The 19,987-nt window shown below is 49.9% G+C and overlaps 1 protein-coding gene across 3 annotated transcripts; it reads right to left on the reverse strand.

Moving 5' to 3' along the window:
• Positions 1-1,858: 1,858 nt before the first annotated feature.
• nvl (nuclear VCP like) lies at positions 1,859-19,601 on the reverse strand. Of its 3 annotated transcripts, none has more exons than XM_084460846.1 (25): positions 19,484-19,601; positions 18,231-18,348; positions 17,726-17,808; positions 17,565-17,635; positions 16,966-17,018; positions 16,571-16,637; positions 16,410-16,470; positions 15,957-16,202; positions 15,609-15,744; positions 15,452-15,528; positions 14,878-15,012; positions 13,585-13,686; positions 13,360-13,477; positions 12,205-12,349; positions 11,381-11,723; positions 9,914-10,135; positions 9,348-9,452; positions 5,516-5,578; positions 5,150-5,269; positions 4,148-4,247; positions 3,859-3,965; positions 3,292-3,368; positions 3,064-3,152; positions 2,318-2,415; positions 1,859-2,119 (listed from the first exon to the last, which is right to left on the reverse strand). In XM_084460846.1, exons 3-25 carry the CDS (start codon positions 17,786-17,788, stop codon positions 2,075-2,077), a joined length of 2,643 nt encoding a protein of 880 aa, XP_084316972.1. In that variant the 5' UTR covers positions 17,789-17,808; positions 18,231-18,348; positions 19,484-19,601; the 3' UTR covers positions 1,859-2,074. The 3 variants fall into 3 exon arrangements, with proteins under 3 accessions (XP_084316972.1, XP_084316973.1, XP_084316974.1); XM_084460847.1 differs by having other exon boundaries at positions 18,231-18,338; positions 19,484-19,593; XM_084460848.1 differs by lacking the exon at positions 19,484-19,601 and adding an exon at positions 19,238-19,339 and having other exon boundaries at positions 18,231-18,338.
• Positions 19,602-19,987: the final 386 nt, after the last annotated feature.

Consider the following 19,987-nt stretch of genomic DNA (forward strand, 5'->3'; position numbering starts at 1 on the left):
CAAAAAAGAAAGAAAGAAAGAAAGAAAGAAAGAAAAAAAGAAAGAAAGAAAGAAAAAAAGAAAACACCAAAGTCCAAAAGGGATAACAGAGCCAGGCAAAGTATAAGAGGCTTACCTGGACAGAGGTAAGCCTCTTATACTTTGCCTGGCCCTGTATCCCTTTTGGACTTTGGTTTTTACTTTCTCTCTTTCTTTCTTTCTTTCTTTCTTTCTTTCTTTCTTTCTTTCTTTCTTTCTTTCTTTCTTTCTTTCTTTCTTTCTTTCTTTCTTTTTTGTCAAGTGAAAGAGCTTCACTAGAGGCCCTATGATCCTGGCCCCTCCCCCAGCCGTATGATCCTGGCCCCTCCCCCAGCCGTATGATCCTGGCCCCTCCCCCAGCCGTATGATCCTGGCCCCTCCCCCAGCCCCTCCCCCAGCCCCTCCCCCAGCCACCGTGAGAGTTTGGGACACCGTTCCCAATGGCCTGAGAGAACTTGTGCCATTTCCAACTCATACTTACCTGGCAGGGGAGATGCCTTCGTCATGAAGGAGGTTCACCCAGGGCGAGGTTCAGCCATTGCACTCCGGCTGTACTGACCCTTGCGAATTCCCCAAATGTGGGAATTTGACTGCATAATTTCTGGTAGTGGGGGACTGCGTCCGCGCTCTGGTAGTGGGGGACTGCGTCCGCGCTCTCCCCTAATTAAAACTGGGCGCCTCATAAACAGCAGCTTGTGAGCCTCAAGCGCAACTACGGCAGCTGTAGGGAGAAACAGCGCCCCCTATTGGCGAGGGCCAAAAAAAAGTAGGGAGAAACAGCGCCCCCTATTGGCGAGGGCCAAAAAAAAGTAGGGAGAAACGGCGCCCCCTATTGGCGAGGGCCAAAAAAAAGTAGGGAGAAACAGCGCCCCCTATTGGCGAGGCCCAAAAAAAAGTAGGGAGAAACAGCGCCCCCTATTGGCGAGGGCCAAAAAAAAGTAGGGAGAAACAGCGCCCCCTATTGGCGAGGCCCAAAACAAAAAAAGTAGGGAGAAACAGCGCCCCCTATTGGCGAGGCCCAAAAAGCCAAAAAAAAGCCAAAAAGCAAAAAAAAAGCAAAAAAGCCAAAAAGCTTACAGCACCTGGTATTCCCAGGCGGTCTCCCATCAAAGTACTAACCAGGCCTAACCCTGCTTAGCTTCCGAGATCTGGCGTGTTCAGGCTGGTGTGGCCGTAAGCCTCTTATACTTTTACTGGCTCGGATCTCCCCTTTATACTTGGGTGTCTTTCTTTCTTTTGTGTCAGGTGAAAGGGCTTCACTAGCATGGGGAACATATGTCTACATTGCCAAAGCAGGTTCTCTCATGATTGAAAGGGTATCAGATTAGTCCAGCAGTGAAAGAGCAAACACCAGCTCGCAACCACAAAGCGTAACTACAGTTGGGAGAATTATGATGTGGCTCTGCATGTATCTCTTCTCTCTCTTCCCTATGGCTGGGGAGACTGCCCTCTTTCGGAGGGGCAAGTGAAAAAAAGCTTGAAGCACTTTGTAATATAAATTTAAATGATGACGATTATTGTATTCTCAGCATGGATGTATTAATAGGGTAGTGAACTATGGATGATCTTACATCAGGGTAGTGAACTATGGATGATCTTACAGCAAGGTAGTGAACTATGGATGATCATGCAGCAGGATAGTGAACTATGGATGATCTTACAGCAGGGTACATGCCATTAGTTCCATGTACCATGTGTAAAATCCAGCTTCACTGATGAGTGACTGCCCACATAAGACGAGTACCACTTACTCGGTAATCACAGGAGACACAATTACATATATTTATGTTTTTATTCATGTTTTTTGTTTTTTTTTACAAAAACAACATACAGTGCGCCATTTCTTCAATTCGTCTAGAATTAATTATTTGGACAAAAACATGAATGTAAGAATATAAACATGTACTCTAAGATCAAGATTACAAAAAGGTGATCAAAAAACAAAGCAAAGCACTTTGCTGTCATATCTAAATATGTTTTGATGTGTCCAAAGACTTGACTTGATGGTTGGTGATCAGGGTGGTCCAAGCCCTCGTACCTCTCCACACCTCTGCTTCTACCTGGTAAGAGACTCCTTCAGCTGTTCGTACATACTCCGGTCCTGTAACGAGAAGACACATTCAGAACCTTAACACTTACTGTCCTCCATAACCATCATACTCCGCTCCTGTACAGAGAAGACATGTTCACCTTGTATTAACTGAGATATTCGCTGGGGGAAAAAATCCATTACAGATTGATCCTAAACATCTGCGAAAAGATGGTCTTTTTTCATTTTATAAACCTATATCCAACTCACTTTCTTAGACACAGACGGACGTATTTTCTTGAAGGCATCCTCAAAGTTCTGCTTGGTGACCCTGATGTCCGCTGTCTGGCCATTGGAGAAAGTGTGACCTGAGAGTGCAGAATAAGCAAACATCTTAATTGGACTGATGCCCATGGGAATGCTAGTCCTTAGTGGAAAACAGTACTGCTATGACCTTGAACAGTACTGCTATGACCTTAACATTACTGCTATGACCTTGGTAGTACTGCTATGACCTTGACAATACTACTATGACCTTAACATTACTACTATGACCTTGATAGTACTGCTATGACCTTGAACAATACTACTATGACCTTGATAGTACTGCTATGACCTTGATAGTACTGCTATGACCTTGACAGTACTGCTATGACCTTGAACAGTACTGCTATGACCTTGAACAGTACTGCTATGACCTTAACATTACTACTATGACCTTGAACAGTACTGTTATGACCTTGAGCAAATCATGGAAGTGCTAGTCCTTAGTGGAAAACACTATTGCTATAACGTTGAGCAAGGCTCTTTCTTGCTTCAGGACATATGAAGCCGTATAAACACAAGAAACACTACTTCATAGCATTTTATTTCAAGATGAGGATTCTGGAAGATCTATAAGCATTTGTAAGGTCACCATTTAGCAAAACTTATCTGAACATTTTGTTAAAAAAGGTTTTAATACACCAGAACCTTTTACTTGTGTGGGAAGGGGAGGGCTTGGCTGTTTTGTTTACCGGTGTGGGCAGAGGAGGGCTGGGTCAGGAGATGGCCTCTCAGGGCGTTGACCGAAGCCTCTCTAACCAGCGCCGACAGGTCTGCTCCGCTGTATGGACCAATAGGAGCACACAGACACGCAGTGACTTCCTGACTTTGTCTCATTCTGACATGTTTCCACGCCACCCTACCCGGCACGCTGAGACAGAGAATGGCGCCCCAGTGCCATCTTGGTGGGACTGACTCACGTAAAACAGTCAGAGCGCTCGTCGTGGGCGATCTCCTCCAGGCTCACGTCCTCCTCCAGATGGGGTATGGTGCCGCCCTGCAACACGTTTCAGTATTAGATTCAATCAAGTTGGATTTATATAGCGCCCTTCATGAAACCCAGAGCGCTTTACAGAGTCCAGTATTCATTCAGACAGTCATACCGGTGGTGGTAAGATACATCTGTAGCCACAGCTGCCCTGGGGCAGACTGACAGAAGCGTGGCTGCCAATCAGCGCCTGCCTACGGCCCCTCCGACCACCACCAACATTCATACGTTGCATGTCTTTATGATGGTGGGGGAAGCCGGAGTACCCGGAGGGAACCCACGCAGGCACGGGGAGAACATGCAAACTCCACACAGAAAGGACCTGGAACGACCGGGATTCGAACCCATTTCTGAGCTCATTTGACAGTTCTAACGAGCACAGTGGTCTCCATCATTCATAAATGGAAGATGTTTGGAACCACCAGGACTCCAAGAGCTGGCTGCTTGGCCAAACTGAGTAATTGGGGGAGAAGGGCATTGGTCAGGGAGGGGGCGTTACCTTGGTGATGGTGAGCAGGATGGCATGGCGGTCTGTTGGGGGGGGCAGGCCCACATACAGGGTCTTGTCCAGACGACCTGGTCTCAGCACCGCGGGGTCAATGATGTCTGCAGGCAGAGCATTAACCTTGGTCACTCACCCACTCATTCATTAATTTACAAATTCATCCATCGTATTCATTAAAAAGACTTAACTCGCTACATAACACCTCCGAAATCACATCACAAGAAAACACAGTCCTAGCTGGTGGTTATCTGTCAGTGAGACTAGGGAGATGTGTGTTTCCTACCTGGCCTGTTGGTGGCGGCCATGATGAAGATCTGACGCCTGCTCTCCAGGCCGTCCATCTCCGTCAGCAGCTGGTTGACCACACGCACGCTGGACCCAGACTGAACACATGGACCAACATTATGAACACTCACACTGGAACTAGACTGAACACATGGACCAACATTATCAACACTCACACTGGAACCAGACTGAACACATGGACCAACATTATCAACACGCACACTGGAACCAGACTGAACACACGGACCAACATTATCAACACGCACACTGGACCCAGACTGAACACATGGACCAACATTATCAACACTCACTGGAACCAGACTGAACACATGGACCAACATTATGAACACGCACACTGGAACCAGACTGAACACATGGACCAACATTATCAACACTCACGCTGGAACCAGACTGAACACATGGACCAACATTATCAACACACACTGGAACTAGACTGAACACATGGACCAACATTATCACTGAAGACTATTCATAGAAATAAGCAGTGTATAATGATTGTAAATTCAGGGATTGGATACAACATTTCTCATCCGACGTCTTGTTATTCACCTGGTTCATTCTCACAGATGTGCTATATCTACTGTATGTATCCATATGTACTTGTAGGGCTGGGACGATTCGTCGACGTCATCGATTACGCAAATTCTTCGACGCGAAATGTATGCGCCGATGAAGTCGGTTCTAATGTGACAAGTTCAAAAGTACACGATGCTAACTGATGCTACACAATGCTCACTCGTTTTTGTATAGTTTGCATGAATGCGTGCGCGTGAATATATATAGGGGATATATTTTTATATAATAAAAATGACTGTAATATGTATATCTACTGTATGTGAAGTAACGTTCTCTAAATATATATATCTACTGAATGAAGTAATGTTCTCTAAATATATATATATATCTACTGTATGTGAAGTAACGTTCCCTCTATATATATATATATATATCTACTGTATGTGAAGTAGCGTTCTCTCACCTCGTGGCCAGAGCGGCGTGGACACAGGGCGTCAATCTCGTCAAAAAAGATGACGCAAGGGGCGGAGTTCCGTCCTCTCTGGAACACCTGTCTCACCGCCCTCTCACTCTCGCCTACATACTGGGAAGGACAGGCACAAACAACAACAACAACAACAATAAAACAACGGCCGAGGAGGAGGAGGAATATCTCCTACATACTGGGAAAGGACAGGCACAAACAACAACAATAAACAAACAAAGGAAGAGGAATATCGTCACGAGTACAGTTGTCGGGACGTTAAAGCAATACATAGCGTTCTGGGGTTTTCTCGGAACTGGCGCCCCCCACAGGCTCTGCGAGGAAGTGCACCGAGAAATGACTCACCATGTTGAGCAGCTCTGGCCCCTTGACCGAGATGAAGTTCAGTCCCGACTCGTTGGCCACCGCCTGAATAAGGACATGCAAACATGGGGACATTAGTGGATGGGGGGGGGGGTGTTACCTTGGTGAACAGGGGAGATTAGTGGATGGGGGGGGGGCGTTACCTTGGTCAACAGGGGAGATTAGTGGATGGGGGGGGGGGGGGCGTTACCTTGGTGAACAGGGGAGATTAGTGGAGAGGGGGGGGGGGCGTTACCTTGGTGAACAGGGGAGATTAGTGGAGAGGGGGGGGGGGTGTTACCTTGGTGAACAGGGGAGATTAGTGGAGAGGGGGGGGGGTGTTACCTTGGTGAACAGGGGAGATTAGTGGATGGGGGGGGGGTGTTACCTTGGTGAACAGGGGAGATTAGTGGAGAGGGGGGGGGGGGGTGTTACCTTGGTGAACAGGGGAGATTAGTGGATGGGGGGGGGGCGTTACCTTGGTCAACAGGGGAGATTAGTGGATGGGGGGGGGGGGGGGGCGTTACCTTGGTGAACAGGGGAGATTAGTGGAGAGGGGGGGGGGCGTTACCTTGGTGAACAGGGGAGATTAGTGGAGAGGGGGGGGGGGGTGTTACCTTGGTGAACAGGGGAGATTAGTGGAGAGGGGGGGGGGTGTTACCTTGGTGAACAGGGGAGATTAGTGGAGAGGGGGGGGGGTGTTACCTTGGTGAACAGGGGAGATTAGTGGAGAGGGGGGGGGGGTGTTACCTTGGTGAACAGGGGAGATTAGTGGATGGGGGGGGGGGGTGTTACCTTGGTGAACAGGGGAGATTAGTGGATGGGGGGGGGGGGGGTGTTACCTTGGTGAACAGGGGAGATTAGTGGAGAGGGGGGGGGGGTGTTACCTTGGTCAACAGGGGAGATTAGTGGATGGGGGGGGGGTGTTACCTTGGTGAACAGGGGAGATTAGTGGAGAGGGGGGGGGTGTTACCTTGGTGAACAGGGGAGATTAGTGGATGGGGGGGGGGTGTTACCTTGGTGAACAGGGGAGATTAGTGGATGGGGGGGGGTGTTACCTTGGTGAACAGGGGAGATTAGTGGATGGGGGGGGGGGTGTTACCTTGGTGAACAGGGGAGATTAGTGGAGAGGGGGGGGGGGGGTTACCTTGGTCAACAGGGGAGATTAGTGGAGAGGGGGGGGGGGGGTGTTACCTTGGTGAACAGGGGAGATTAGTGGATGGGGGGGGGGGGGGTGTTACCTTGGTGAACAGGGGAGATTAGTGGAGGGGGGGGGGGGGGGGGTGTTACCTTGGTGAACAGGGGAGATTAGTGGAGAGGGGGGGGGGTGTTACCTTGGTGAACAGGGGAGATTAGTGGATGGGGGGGGGGGTGTTACCTTGGTGAACAGGGGAGATTAGTGGATGGGGGGGGGGGGGTGTTACCTTGGTGAACAGGGGAGATTAGTGGAGGGGGGGGGGGGGGGGTGTTACCTTGGTGAACAGGGGAGATTAGTGGAGAGGGGGGGGGGTGTTACCTTGGTGAACAGGGGAGATTAGTGGAGAGGGGGGGGGGTGTTACCTTGGTGAACAGGGGAGATTAGTGGAGAGGGGGGGGGGGTGTTACCTTGGTGAACAGGGGAGATTAGTGGATGGGGGGGGGGGTGTTACCTTGGTGAACAGGGGAGATTAGTGGAGAGGGGGGGGGGGTGTTACCTTGGTGAACAGGGGAGGTTAGTGGATGGGGGGGGGTGTTACCTTGGTGAACAGGGGAGATTAGTGGATGGGGGGGGGGGTGTTACCTTGGTGAACAGGGGAGATTAGTGGAGAGGGGGGGGGGTGTTACCTTGGTGAACAGGGGAGATTAGTGGAGAGGGGGGGGGTGTTACCTTGGTGAACAGGGGAGATTAGTGGATGGGGGGGGGGGGGGGTGTTACCTTGGTGAACAGGGGAGATTAGTGGAGAGGGGGGGGGGGGTGTTACCTTGGTGAACAGGGGAGATTAGTGGAGAGGGGGGGGGGGGCGTTACCTTGGTGAACAGGGGAGATTAGTGGATGGGGGGGGGGTGTTACCTTGGTGAACAGGGGAGATTAGTGGAGAGGGGGGGGGGGGTGTTACCTTGGTGAACAGGGGAGATTAGTGGAGGGGGGGGGGGTGTTACCTTGGTGAACAGGGGAGATTAGTGGAGAGGGGGGGGGGGGTGTTACCTTGGTGAACAGGGGAGATTAGTGGAGAGGGGGGGGGGTGTTACCTTGGTGAACAGGGGAGATTAGTGGAGAGGGGGGGGGGGTGTTACCTTGGTGAACAGGGGAGATTAGTGGATGGGGGGGGGGGTGTTACCTTGGTGAACAGGGGAGATTAGTGGAGAGGGGGGGGGGTGTTACCTTGGTCAACAGGGGAGATTAGTGGATGGGGGGGGGGTGTTACCTTGGTGAACAGGGGAGATTAGTGGATGGGGGGGGGGGGGGTGTTACCTTGGTGAACAGGGGAGATTAGTGGAGAGGGGGGGGGGTGTTACCTTGGTGAACAGGGGAGATTAGTGGAGAGGGGGGGGGGGTGTTACCTTGGTGAACAGGGGAGATTAGTGGAGAGGGGGGGGGGTGTTACCTTGGTGAACAGGGGAGATTAGTGGAGAGGGGGGGGGGGTGTTACCTTGGTGAACAGGGGAGATTAGTGGATGGGGGGGGGGGTGTTACCTTGGTGAACAGGGGAGATTAGTGGAGAGGGGGGGGGGGTGTTACCTTGGTGAACAGGGGAGGTTAGTGGATGGGGGGGGGTGTTACCTTGGTGAACAGGGGAGATTAGTGGATGGGGGGGGGGGTGTTACCTTGGTGAACAGGGGAGATTAGTGGAGAGGGGGGGGGGGGGGTGTTACCTTGGTGAACAGGGGAGATTAGTGGAGAGGGGGGGGGTGTTACCTTGGTGAACAGGGGAGATTAGTGGATGGGGGGGGGGGGGGGTGTTACCTTGGTGAACAGGGGAGATTAGTGGAGAGGGGGGGGGGGGTGTTACCTTGGTGAACAGGGGAGATTAGTGGAGAGGGGGGGGGGGGCGTTACCTTGGTGAACAGGGGAGATTAGTGGATGGGGGGGGGGTGTTACCTTGGTGAACAGGGGAGATTAGTGGAGAGGGGGGGGGGGGTGTTACCTTGGTGAACAGGGGAGATTAGTGGAGGGGGGGGGGGTGTTACCTTGGTGAACAGGGGAGATTAGTGGAGAGGGGGGGGGGGTGTTACCTTGGTCAACAGGGGAGATTAGTGGATGGGGGGGGGGGTGTTACCTTGGTGAACAGGGGAGATTAGTGGATGGGGGGGGGGGGGGTGTTACCTTGGTGAACAGGGGAGATTAGTGGATAGGGGGGGGGGGTGTTACCTTGGTGAACAGGGGAGATTAGTGGATGGGGGGGGGGGTGTTACCTTGGTGAACAGGGGAGATTAGTGGAGGGGGGGGGGGGGGTGTTACCTTGGTGAACAGGGGAGATTAGTGGATGGGGGGGGGGGGTGTTACCTTGGTGAACAGGGGAGATTAGTGGAGAGGGGGGGGGGTGTTACCTTGGTGAACAGGGGAGATTAGTGGAGAGGGGGGGGGGGGTGTTACCTTGGTGAACAGGGGAGATTAGTGGATGGGGGGGGGGGTGTTACCTTGGTGAACAGGGGAGATTAGTGGATGGGGGGGGGGGGGGTGTTACCTTGGTGAACAGGGGAGATTAGTGGAGAGGGGGGGGGGGTGTTACCTTGGTGAACAGGGGAGATTAGTGGAGAGAGGGGGGGGGGTGTTACCTTGGTGAACAGGGGAGATTAGGGGGGGGGGGGTGTTACCTTGGTGAACAGGGGAGATTAGGGGGGGGGGGGGTGTTACCTTGGCCAGCAGGGTTTTCCCACAACCTGGGGGTCCAGCTAGCAACACCCCTGCAGGGGCACTGAGACCCAAGGCCTTGAACTGCTGGGGATTACGCACTGGAGCCTGAGGACACACACACACACACACACACACACACACACACACACACACACACACGATGTTGTCGCACTGCATCTTACTGCTTAAAAATGACTGGCTCACATTACGAGGTTGTTGCTTCTTTCACCCAAGTACCCCTAATCTACCCCGTCTGATTTCCTGCTTGGTCAGGTCTCCAGTGATTCAACGTCCGCCATGTTTTATATCAATGGGACCACCTTGGTTACATCAATAAACCTACATTACATTAGTCATTTAGCAGACGCTTTTATCCAAAGCGACTAACAATAATTGCATTTAACGTAGGAAAAGCCAATGTGCTACTCGCCATAACTCACAAGTGCATCTTCTCTCTAAAACAAGTGACTAAGAGCACAATCTAGTGCTGAAGGCAAGCCTAACCCCTCCCCGTAGCCTCTTAACCTAACGCACGCCGTCACTGTGGCGTTGAGGGCGTGGCCTACCAGGATGGCCATGGTCAGCTCCTCCCTGATGTCTTGCAGAGCGCCCACGTCGTCCCAGCTGACGTCGGGCACCGTGGCGAAGCCCTCGCGCTTGGCCGACGGCTGCACGCTGGACAAGGACGTCAGGAAGTCCGACATGAGGATGCACAGGCTGGCCAGCTGCTCCTCCGACAGACGCTCGCTGCTCTTCAACAGGGACAGCAGGCGACACAGCTCCCCCTGCTGGTGAAGGAGAGATTAGACACAGCTCCCCCTGCTGGTGAACGAGAGATTAGACACAGCTCCCCCTGCTGGTGAAGGAGAGATCAGACACGGCGCCCCCTGCTGGTGAAGGAGAGATTAGACACAGCTCCCCCTGCTGGTGAAGGAGAGATTAGACAGCGCCCCCTGCTGGTGAAGGAGAGATCAGACACGGCGCCCCCTGCTGGTGAAGGAGAGATTAGACAGCGCCCCCTGCTGGTGAAGGAGAGATTAGACACAGCGCCCCCTGCTGGTGAAGGAGAGGTTAGACACGGCGCCCCCTGCTGGTGAAGGAGAGATTAGACACAGCGCCCCCTGCTGGTGAAGGAGAGATCAGACACAGCGCCCCCTGCTGGTGAAGGAGATTCATATCTACTTTTTATATCCATGCAAATCTGAATCCTAAGGCTATTAAAGCTATAATATGTAAGACGTTTGACATGTAAGACATTTAATTAAATAATTCATCCTTGTAGAGTGTCGTTTGGCGTTCCTTGAGTTTCAGAGATCCTTTTGTTTCAGCTCAGCAGCTGACGTCATTCAAGATGGCTACTCCACGCATCAACAATGCCCCCCCCCCCCCCTCCCGCCCTCTCTTAGCGGAAAACGCGAGTTCAGGTGACGATTTTGACATCAAAACTCGGGAATCCCCCAATCCAGATACAAAAGGAACGCAGCATTATGCAGAGATTGACATATAGAAGATCTCAATTTTCCCGCTTTGTTTGTACCGAGCCAGAGAAAGCGATAATGTGTGATTTTAGACGGCGTGCCGACAGAATCGAGAGGTGTGACCCGTTTTACAAGATGTCAAATGAGACAAGCTGTAGTTGCAGGCTTGGCTGCATTTAACTCAGTTTAAACCCTAAATTGTCTTAGTAAGTCGTCTTATTAACCCGCTTAACTTGGTTTATAGGAAGACTAATTCCTAGTTGTTTGAATGACAAAAATGTGTTCAGAAGTGGGCTACGTGCAGAATTAACTGAATAATAGTTACTTCCTCTACCGAAGGACTCGCAAAGCCAGTGATGTAGGCGGCAAAAACCCAAGGCTTGAAATTAACGTTTGTTAATTAACGTTCGTTAATCGTTAACGATTGTCTATGCGTACGTGTTGTAACAGCAAGTAAACGGCGGGCTTTAAGTGTACCATTTCAACCTGTAGGTAGGAAATACTGGTGACCTCCTCACAAAGCTGGCCTAGTTTGAGGCTCTGGTTTCTCCTTACCTCTGGGGCTGCCGGCTCTGTAGCCAGCGACACGTCTACTGTGGGAAGGACTTCAGGACGTGGTCCTTCTGGGCAGCTCTCCTCTGCAGCAGCTTGGGGACCTGGTGGTGGAGGATCCTCAACCCGAGGCCCCGTGGCCTCCAACTCCGTCACGGTGTCCCCCGGCCCCCGGCTCTGCGACCGCTGATGCATCTCCAGCAGGATTCTGTTAACGGCGCTCATGGCGGCCTCGCGGCAGAGCGCCATGAGGTCAGCGCCCACGTACCCCGGGGTGAGCCTGGCCAGCTGCTGGTAGTCAAAGTCGACCGGTAGCTTCAGTTTCCGACACAGCGTCTTCAGTATCCTGAGGACAGAGAAACAAACAGGGAAGTCAGCACAGATATGGACGTCAGGGTTTACGCTAGAAATGATTTCCGCCAGACAATAGCCATGTTTCCATCCACACGTTTTATGTGAATTAAGTTATATCGAATTAAAAATTTCTTATGGAAACGGTAAAATTCGATTAAAAATCATGAAAATCGACAAAATGTTTGTACTGTCGATCTCGTCGGATTTTATCTTGTTCGATAAAAGTCTTTTGTGATAAATGCTTTATCCGATTTAAAGCTCTAGATGGAAACGCACGTTCACCTGCGATGTACATGTGTACAGTCGGAGCCGGGATTCGAACCGCTGACCCTTCGATCACTGAACGACCCGCTCTACCAACTGAGCTACAGCCGCCCGTAACATATTGAGCATTAAATTTCCAAATGTCCCCGACTCTCGATGCGCTGACCGCCTGAGAACATCCCAGCCGGTCATTCGGACAGGGGACCCACCGGAGCCGCGCCCCCTCGTCGGGGATGCCCAGACAGATCTCCCGGTCGAAGCGCCCGGCCCTCCGCAGCGCCGGGTCTAGGGAGTCCGGTCGGTTGGTGGCTCCGATGACCAACACCTGAGCTGTGACCGCCAGAGCGTTCAGGTCTGGGGGGGAGACAGACGGAGAGTTCAGGTCTGAGGGGAGGGGGGACAGACAGAGTTCAGGTCTGAGGGGAGGGGACAGCCAGAGTGTTCAGGTCTGAGGGGACACACAGGCAGAGTGTTCAGGTCTGAGGGGAGGGGACAGCCAGAGTGTTCAGGTCTGAGGGGAGGGGACAGACAGTGTTCAGGTCTGAGGGGAGGGGACAGCCAGAGTTCAGGTCTGAGGGGAGGGGACAGACAGAGTTCAGGTCTGAGGGGAGGGGACAGACAGAGTTCAGGTCTGAGGGGAGGGGACAGACAGAGTTCAGGTCGGAGGGGACACAGGCAGAGTGTTCAGGTCTGAGGGGAGGGGACAGCCAGAGAGTTCAGGTCTGAAGGGAGGGGACAGACAGTGTTCAGGTCTGAGGGGAGGGGACAGACGGTGTTCAGGTCTGAGGGGAGGGGACAGACAGTGTTCAGGTCTGAGGGGAGGGGACAGACAGTGTTCAGGTCTGAGGGGAGGGGACAGACAGAGAGTTCAGGTCTGAGGGGAGGGGACAGACAGTGTTCAGGTCTGAGGGGAGGGGACACACAGGCAGAGAGTTCAGGTCTGAGGGGAGGGGACAGACAGAGAGTTCAGGTCTGAGGGGAGGGGACAGACAGTGTTCAGGTCTGAGGGGAGGGGACAGACAGAGAGTTCAGGTCTGAGGGGAGGGGACAGACAGTGTTCAGGTCGGAGGGGACACACAGGCAGAGTGTTCAGGTCTGAGGGGAGGGGACAGACAGTGTTCAGGTCTGAGGGGAGGGGACAGACAGAGAGTTCAGGTCTGAGGGGAGGGGACAGACAGAGAGTTCAGGTCTGAGGGGAGGGGACAGACAGTGTTCAGGTCGGAGGGGAGGGGACAGACAGTGTTCAGGTCGGAGGGGACACACAGGCAGAGTGTTCAGGTCTGAGGGGGGCAGATAAAAAGCAAGAACCACAAACGGATATAATCATTAGAATCATGAAATCCCTTTGTGCCACTACAACCTACCGTCCATGCAGGTGAGCAGCTGGGCTACGATCCTCCGCTCCATGTCCTTAGACGCCACCTCCCTCTTCGGGGTGATGGCGTCAATCTCGTCGATGAACAGGATGCACGGGGAGTTGGTCTGAGCGGGGGTGAGGGAGGGTACGGCCGTGGGTTAGTTCAATTCAGCTCAGGTTCGAGAGCAGACGTCGGTCATGGACCAGGGTAAGGGAACGGCGATGGTCTTACCACAGCCTGCTCAAACAGCTCTCGGAGTTTGAGCTCTGACTCCCCCGAGACCCCGGACACCAGCTCGGGGGCGGCCACCTTCAGCAGGGGCAGCTCCATCTCCTGTCAGAGGAGAGAGAGGGTCAGGACACCAGCTCGGGGGCGGCTACCTTCAGCAGGGGCAGCTCCATCTCCTGTCAGAGGAGAGAGAGGGTCAGGACACCAGCTCGGGGGCGGCCACCTTCAGCAGGGGCAGCTCCATCTCCTGTCGGAGCGAGAGAGAGGGTCAGGACACCAGCGGGATTCACTGACCGTTCATTATACGCTGGATTAGCAATCTAAAAGCTGAAAAAAATAAGGCAGAAATCCTTTGACGAGGCAGAACGCCTCGTCGAAGGCGAGTTTGTTTACGTGGATAGGCACGCGTGGCACGAACACTGATTGTTGCGTCAATCATAAACAGACGCTCTAATCATCTCCCAGTCCTCCCGAGGGAACGCTCTAGCGCAATCACACCCAGGGGAAGGATTGTTTTTAGCGTATTGTACGAATGCATGTTGTATTGCGTCATTTTTATTGTATTGTATGTATATGGAACTGGAGATGGAAATTAGCAAAAGCTATAATCTAGTACAATGCATCTTCTCTCTAAGGAGACTAATGTATTTGTATGTTGTCCCTGAAATATACACCAGTCCTGGGCTCAGATCCCCTTCCCCTCACCCTAACCCGGGTCCGTATCCTTTTCCTACCCCGATCCTACCCCTGACCCCTGCCTCTATCTGGACCCAGGCACACTCACGCACACACAGACATACACCAGTGTTTGCCATGTCTCTCCTATGTTATTAGCCTCTCTTACTCGGAAAATGTAATTTAATGTTATTTATTGCTTTAAAAATGTTTTTAGCCGGTAGACAAACATAATCCAGGAGCTTGCTCCATCGCCTTGTTGAGAGGGGTCAGGGAAGAATTTTTACAGCTCACTTATCTGGCCCCCGGGTGATTACTGTTTTTTGCTTCCCTCTGGAATATGTAGAGAGTGGGTCGTATGCCCACCTCCCTTGTTCTCTGTAAAGCGCATTGTGTTGCCTCTGGGTATGAAATGCGCTATACAAATAAAGCTTTGATTGATTGATTGATTGATTGATTGAAATAAACTTCATAAAAAATAAATAAATAAATAAAATAAATCTGCCAGACCTCCCGAGGGACCACTCGAGCGAAACCACACCCGTTTGGCAGTACCCCTCAAAGGGTTAAACCCATGCTATGATTGTGGTTGCAGTTGTGGGGATGTAGTGGGTGCCTCACCCCGGCCACGGCCTGGGCCAGAAGAGTCTTCCCGCAGCCCGGGGGCCCGTGGAGGAGGAAGCCGCGTGGGGGCAGGACCCCCAGCTGCTGGTACACCTCCGGGTGCCTCATGTGGACCAGCAGCTTGCACACCTCCTGGGTTCCACACACACAGACAAGAGCACCGCACAAGTCAGACCGGCCTGGAAATCCTAGTGAATGTTTTGTTATTCAAGCTACCATTCCTCTGTACCAGTGCGACTGACATTTTTAGGGTACATATGCGACTTGAAATTCTCAAATTTTCAATTTGCGGTCAAATGCTTTCAAATGTACCGTCGGAGAAGGTGAGAACACGGACCTTAGTTCAAGGGTTCTCCACCTTTCCTCCCCAGAACCCCCAGAACTTAGATGATTTTTTATTAACATTAATGTTTGCATAATTAATTAGTCAAATTAACGCATTCAATTGACAGCCCTAATTTGCAGGTATGGGAAGCTGTACTGTACAAGGAAAAAGTGCAATAAAGCAGTCACACAACAACTGATTAGAAAAATTGCTATTTCATTAAGCTCACTGCTGCTGCATATTCACCGTCAATATCTCCTCGTTCCCCCCGAAGTCTTCGAACTTCATTGTTGGGAACTCAAGTTCGTGAGCTTTCATCTTGGCTATGGACATGAGACAAATATATGAGTCCCGCAGTGTCTCTGCTGTGGAAAGGGTAGCCTTTTCTGTGTTCGCGTCCTACCTTTCTTGCTCATTAACCTGGCTTCGATATCTCGATCCGTTCCTTTAGACTCCGCCTCTTTCCGTCGCTTGGCCTTCCTCACTGCTCTTTTCTTTGCCGTCTTCTGAGGTTCCAACGCTGAAACGTCCATCTGTTTCTGCGGTGAACGAGCATGGATGTTTTGTAAGAGTAAGTTAGTGATCAATCGCAAACAAGGATGTCTACCACTGACCGTAATGAAGAGCTTTTCAAATCTCTTTCCACACACATGAATACATTTTATGTTTTTATGATCATTGAAATACATTCCAATCCTTAAGTTCACCAATGCACCAAATATATCATGACGATAATCAATACAGTGCGTACCTCTGCTGATGCGTCGGCCATCTCCTCCTCACACAGGTCAATCAGGATGTTCCCTGCCTCGGAGCCCTGCCCCCTGTCGATGAACCAGCCCCCTGCGGACACCTGCGTGCCGGCGCTGTGGGCCGCCGGCCGAGGCGTGGAGGCGGGGCTATCGGCTGCAGACGAGTCCCTCCGCGGCGACGGTGCATTCTCAGGAAAGCCTTTCCGATACAGGGACGTCAAGGAGTCGTTCATGTGGTTGGTGGGCTGAGGACGATAGAGGGGAGAGCAATAAGTAGGTTTAAAGGACAATGCTCGTTTTTGACAACCTGGACCTTATTTACGGCATATTATAAGACGTTTGACTCACCGAGATCACTTTGGTGTAGTTCAGAGGCCTGTAGAAGACATTTTAAATCCAGCGCGAGCCAGTCACGTGACTGAAAACCATGAATACGTTCATGAATTACGTACCGGGTTTTCAGGAATGTCCTCGTCGCTATCGAAGCTGTCATCGGAGACACTGCTGTCATCTCTGTACGAGAGAAGAATATAGAATGTAGCATCACTCCGGAACAGGTTAACTGACAAAAAACACACAGCAAAGATCAGCCGAAGGCCTTTTAATTCCTTACCCAGCATCCTTTTGGCTGTGTCTGGCTCTCTTGGACAAGTGCTTGTTCTCCAATATCACTTCATGGACTGGAAAGAAACAAAAAAAAATGTCATGTTTCGATCCGAGGACAAAGAAAGGGTGTGATCAATTAGGAAAATTATTAACCTTTTTAACCCTGAAAGAACAGTGACAACATTTCGAATATTAATTGGATTTTCCCTATAATACTAGAAAGCGCAGTTTCTCAGCTTTCAGCAAGTGTTGGAGTGAGGAATTTTTTTGATTTGTTAGATATTTTTTTTTATATTATTAAATATTTGTTTTTTATATATTTTTTAAAATGTTGCCGGTGGCGTGGTCGTATCGAAAGGGTTAATGATCCATTTTGAATGCAAAAAGTAGTGAAGCGCTCACCTTTTTCCACCTGAATCCTGAATGCCGTCTTGTTCCGTCTGCCGTAGTCCATTCTGAGAGGAATATACAACATTAAGTGTCTCAAGACACTGAAAAAGGTTTTGATTCAAACAACGGTAACGGCACACGTCTGGAAAACAGAGGAGCTAAGACCCGTTTCAGGGCTCAGTGATGTTGATGTTAGGTCGCATTCTGAACACGTTAAACATCTATTTTATCTGAGTAACAAATAAATACCATTGTTGGATGGTTGGTGACATTGCGGTGTTGGTGATGGGCGTACATTTTAATGTTTTATGTATGCTTGACGTGTGCTAAACAAATTCACCTCAGGGGAAATAAAGGTTTCAATTCAACTCAATTCATTAAGTAGCCAATCAGGAGTAGCGATTTGGAGAGTGGGAGAGGGCGACAACGGCAATATATCCCCTCCACCTTCCCCCACAGACATGACACTCCACTTTCACCTGAATCTATCAACAAAATGAATGAATGAATGAATGAATGAATGAATGAATGAATGAATGAATGAATGAATGAATGAATGAATGAATGAATGAATGAGCCCTGAAACCAGTCCAAGAGGACCCCAAACTCACCTGTATAGTCTTTGAAGTTCTAGTGCCACGGCAGCCAGGTCTACATACTGAGAATTCTGGGTACTCAGATACTGTGAAGACAGACATGTCATCAGTCCCATATCATCCAATCAGAATGCTCTGTAAGGGCCAAAATGGCGCTAGCCAAGTTCAAGTCCAACCTGCTCAACTCTCTGCTTGAGTCGATTGTCCACAGCTCCGACGGCTCCGCCTCTGTTCTTCATGTTTCCAACGCACTCGTCACCTGCATCGTTCGTTAGTCGAGCAATAATGCAACATTTAGAAACTGCTTTTCTTGGCGGAGTTCGTTAAAATCTATATAAAAGACACTGAGGTAGTCGGTATTGTATAAAGCAATAACTCAGTCGATGGTTGTGGTATATCGCCAATAACAAACACGGGTAACATTATATTGCGGACAAACTTGCCATGCACACCAGGTATTAACAGTATACCCATTGTGTTTTTATATCGATTTTGATTAATTTAAAAGCAGTTCCTAAATGTTACATTACATTAGTAATTTAGCAGATGCTTTTATCCAAAGCAATTTACGATAATTGCATTTATTGTAGGTAGTCAGTGTATTACTACTCGCCAAAACTCACAAGTGCAAGTACGAGTGTGTGTGTGTGTGTGTGTGTGTGTGTGTGTGTGTTACTGTACCGTGTGTGAGCTGGGGGGGGACGCGGGTCCCAGCGGAGAGGGAGGAGAGAGATGTCACCTCTCCGTTCTTCACTGGCTTCTCAGAGGGAGGTCTGGAGCTGGACCAGCCTGGAGAGACCTCAGGGGCACACAAGACACCAGGACAACATCAGGAGAATATCAGGAGAATATCAGCAGAACATCAGAACATCAGGAGAACATCAGCAGAACACAGAACATCAGGAGAACATCAGCAGAACACAGAACATCAGCAGAACATCAGCAGAACACAGAACATCAGGAGAACATCAGGAGAACACAGAACATCAGGAGAACATCAGCAGAACACAGAACATCAGCAGAACATCAGCAGAACACAGAACATCAGGAGAACATCAGCAGAACATCAGCAGAACACAGAACATCAGGAGAACATCAGCAGAACATTAGGAGAAGACAGAACATCAGGACAACATCAGAACATCAGCAGAACACAGAACATCAGGACAACATCAGCAGAACACAGATCATCAGGAGAGCATCAGCAGAACACAGAACATCAGGAGAACATCAGCCGAACACAGAACTTTAACAAAGAGTTCTACCTATGTAGCAGGATATATATTGTTGTATCATGTGCATTTAGGTTCAATGTTAGAGTGGTTTGGGGAAATATTATCTATAGTTTAATCAGCCACCTCTATAAACTGGTCACCAGCAAAGACCATCACATTAAGATGGTCACCAGCAAAGACCAGCATAGATCAGCATTAGACAACAGCCCTTTTAAAAGGTTAAAACAGTCTACAGCAACACAAGCATGTTACAGTCCTGGGCCAAGCATGGAGGGTTAGCCTAGGCTAGGCTAGCTAGTGGGGCTGTGTTAGTCCTGGGTCAAGCATGGAGGGTTAGCCTAGGCTAGGCTAGCTAGTGGGGCTGTGTTAGTCCTGGGCCAAGCATGGAGGGTTAGCCTAGGCTAGGCTAGCTAGTGGGGCTGTGTTACCGCCCTTCTGAGAAAACAAACTCACCATTTTGTTGTTGTTATCTTAAACGTTGTTATCTTAAACGTAAATGTACACCACAAGTCTGTAACAACATTGTATCTTAATTTATAGCTCAAAATATCCTCGAAACATTGATTCAAATAATGATTTGTGATGCTAGCTATAAAGATTAGCCTAGCAGCTAGCAGCTGTTCTGATATCCTTCCGCCAAAGCAGAGCTTGGCAGTTATATTATATTAGTAAAGTATTTTAACGCCTTTGGGTACCTACCTATGATGGTCTTTTGTAATAACTCGTTATATTATATGACTTATTATAATTGAAAGTACACACTGACAGCTGCTAGCCTGGCTAGGTCCTCCTCTCCCATGTGGAACTACTTCTTCAGGGTTCAACTAAAACAACACCGCCACCTGCTGTTGGGAGGACAGTGGTGTTATTATTATTATTGGTAAAGGCTGGTTCCCATAAATCTAAAAAAAAAAATCTAATTCTAATTCTAATTCAATATTTATTCTTATTAATTCTTATTAAATCTAATTAAAATTCTAATTCTAAAATAAAGTTCTATTAATACATCCATGCCATAAATGCAGAGGCTGTTTAGGGTTAAAGTCAGGGTTAAATTAAGGTTAGGGGTAAATTTAGGATTAAGGTTAGGCGTAAGTATAGATTATTTATTTATAGGCCTACGACTGGGACGCCAGAGCGTTCTTTCAAGTAATTTCAAAATAATAGTCCCATAGGCATTAACCTGCTAGTATTTCACAGATG

Source organism: Borostomias antarcticus (assembly GCF_949987555.1).
Source record: "Borostomias antarcticus genome assembly, chromosome: 34".
NCBI classification, from domain to species: domain Eukaryota; kingdom Metazoa; phylum Chordata; class Actinopteri; order Stomiiformes; family Stomiidae; genus Borostomias; species Borostomias antarcticus.

Excerpts from the sequence above, each read along its gene's own strand:
- nvl (XM_084460846.1), bottom strand. The coding sequence starts at position 17,788 with ATGAAGAACAGAGGCGGAGCCGTCGGAGCTGTGGACAATCGACTCAAG. Across the intron at positions 17,019-17,564 it reads GAACTTCAAAGACTATACAG|AATGGACTACGGCAGACGGA; the intron begins GTGAGTTTGGGG and ends TATTCCTCTCAG. Across the intron at positions 15,529-15,608 it reads CAGGTTAATGAGCAAGAAAG|CCAAGATGAAAGCTCACGAA; the intron begins GTAGGACGCGAA and ends TCATGTCCATAG.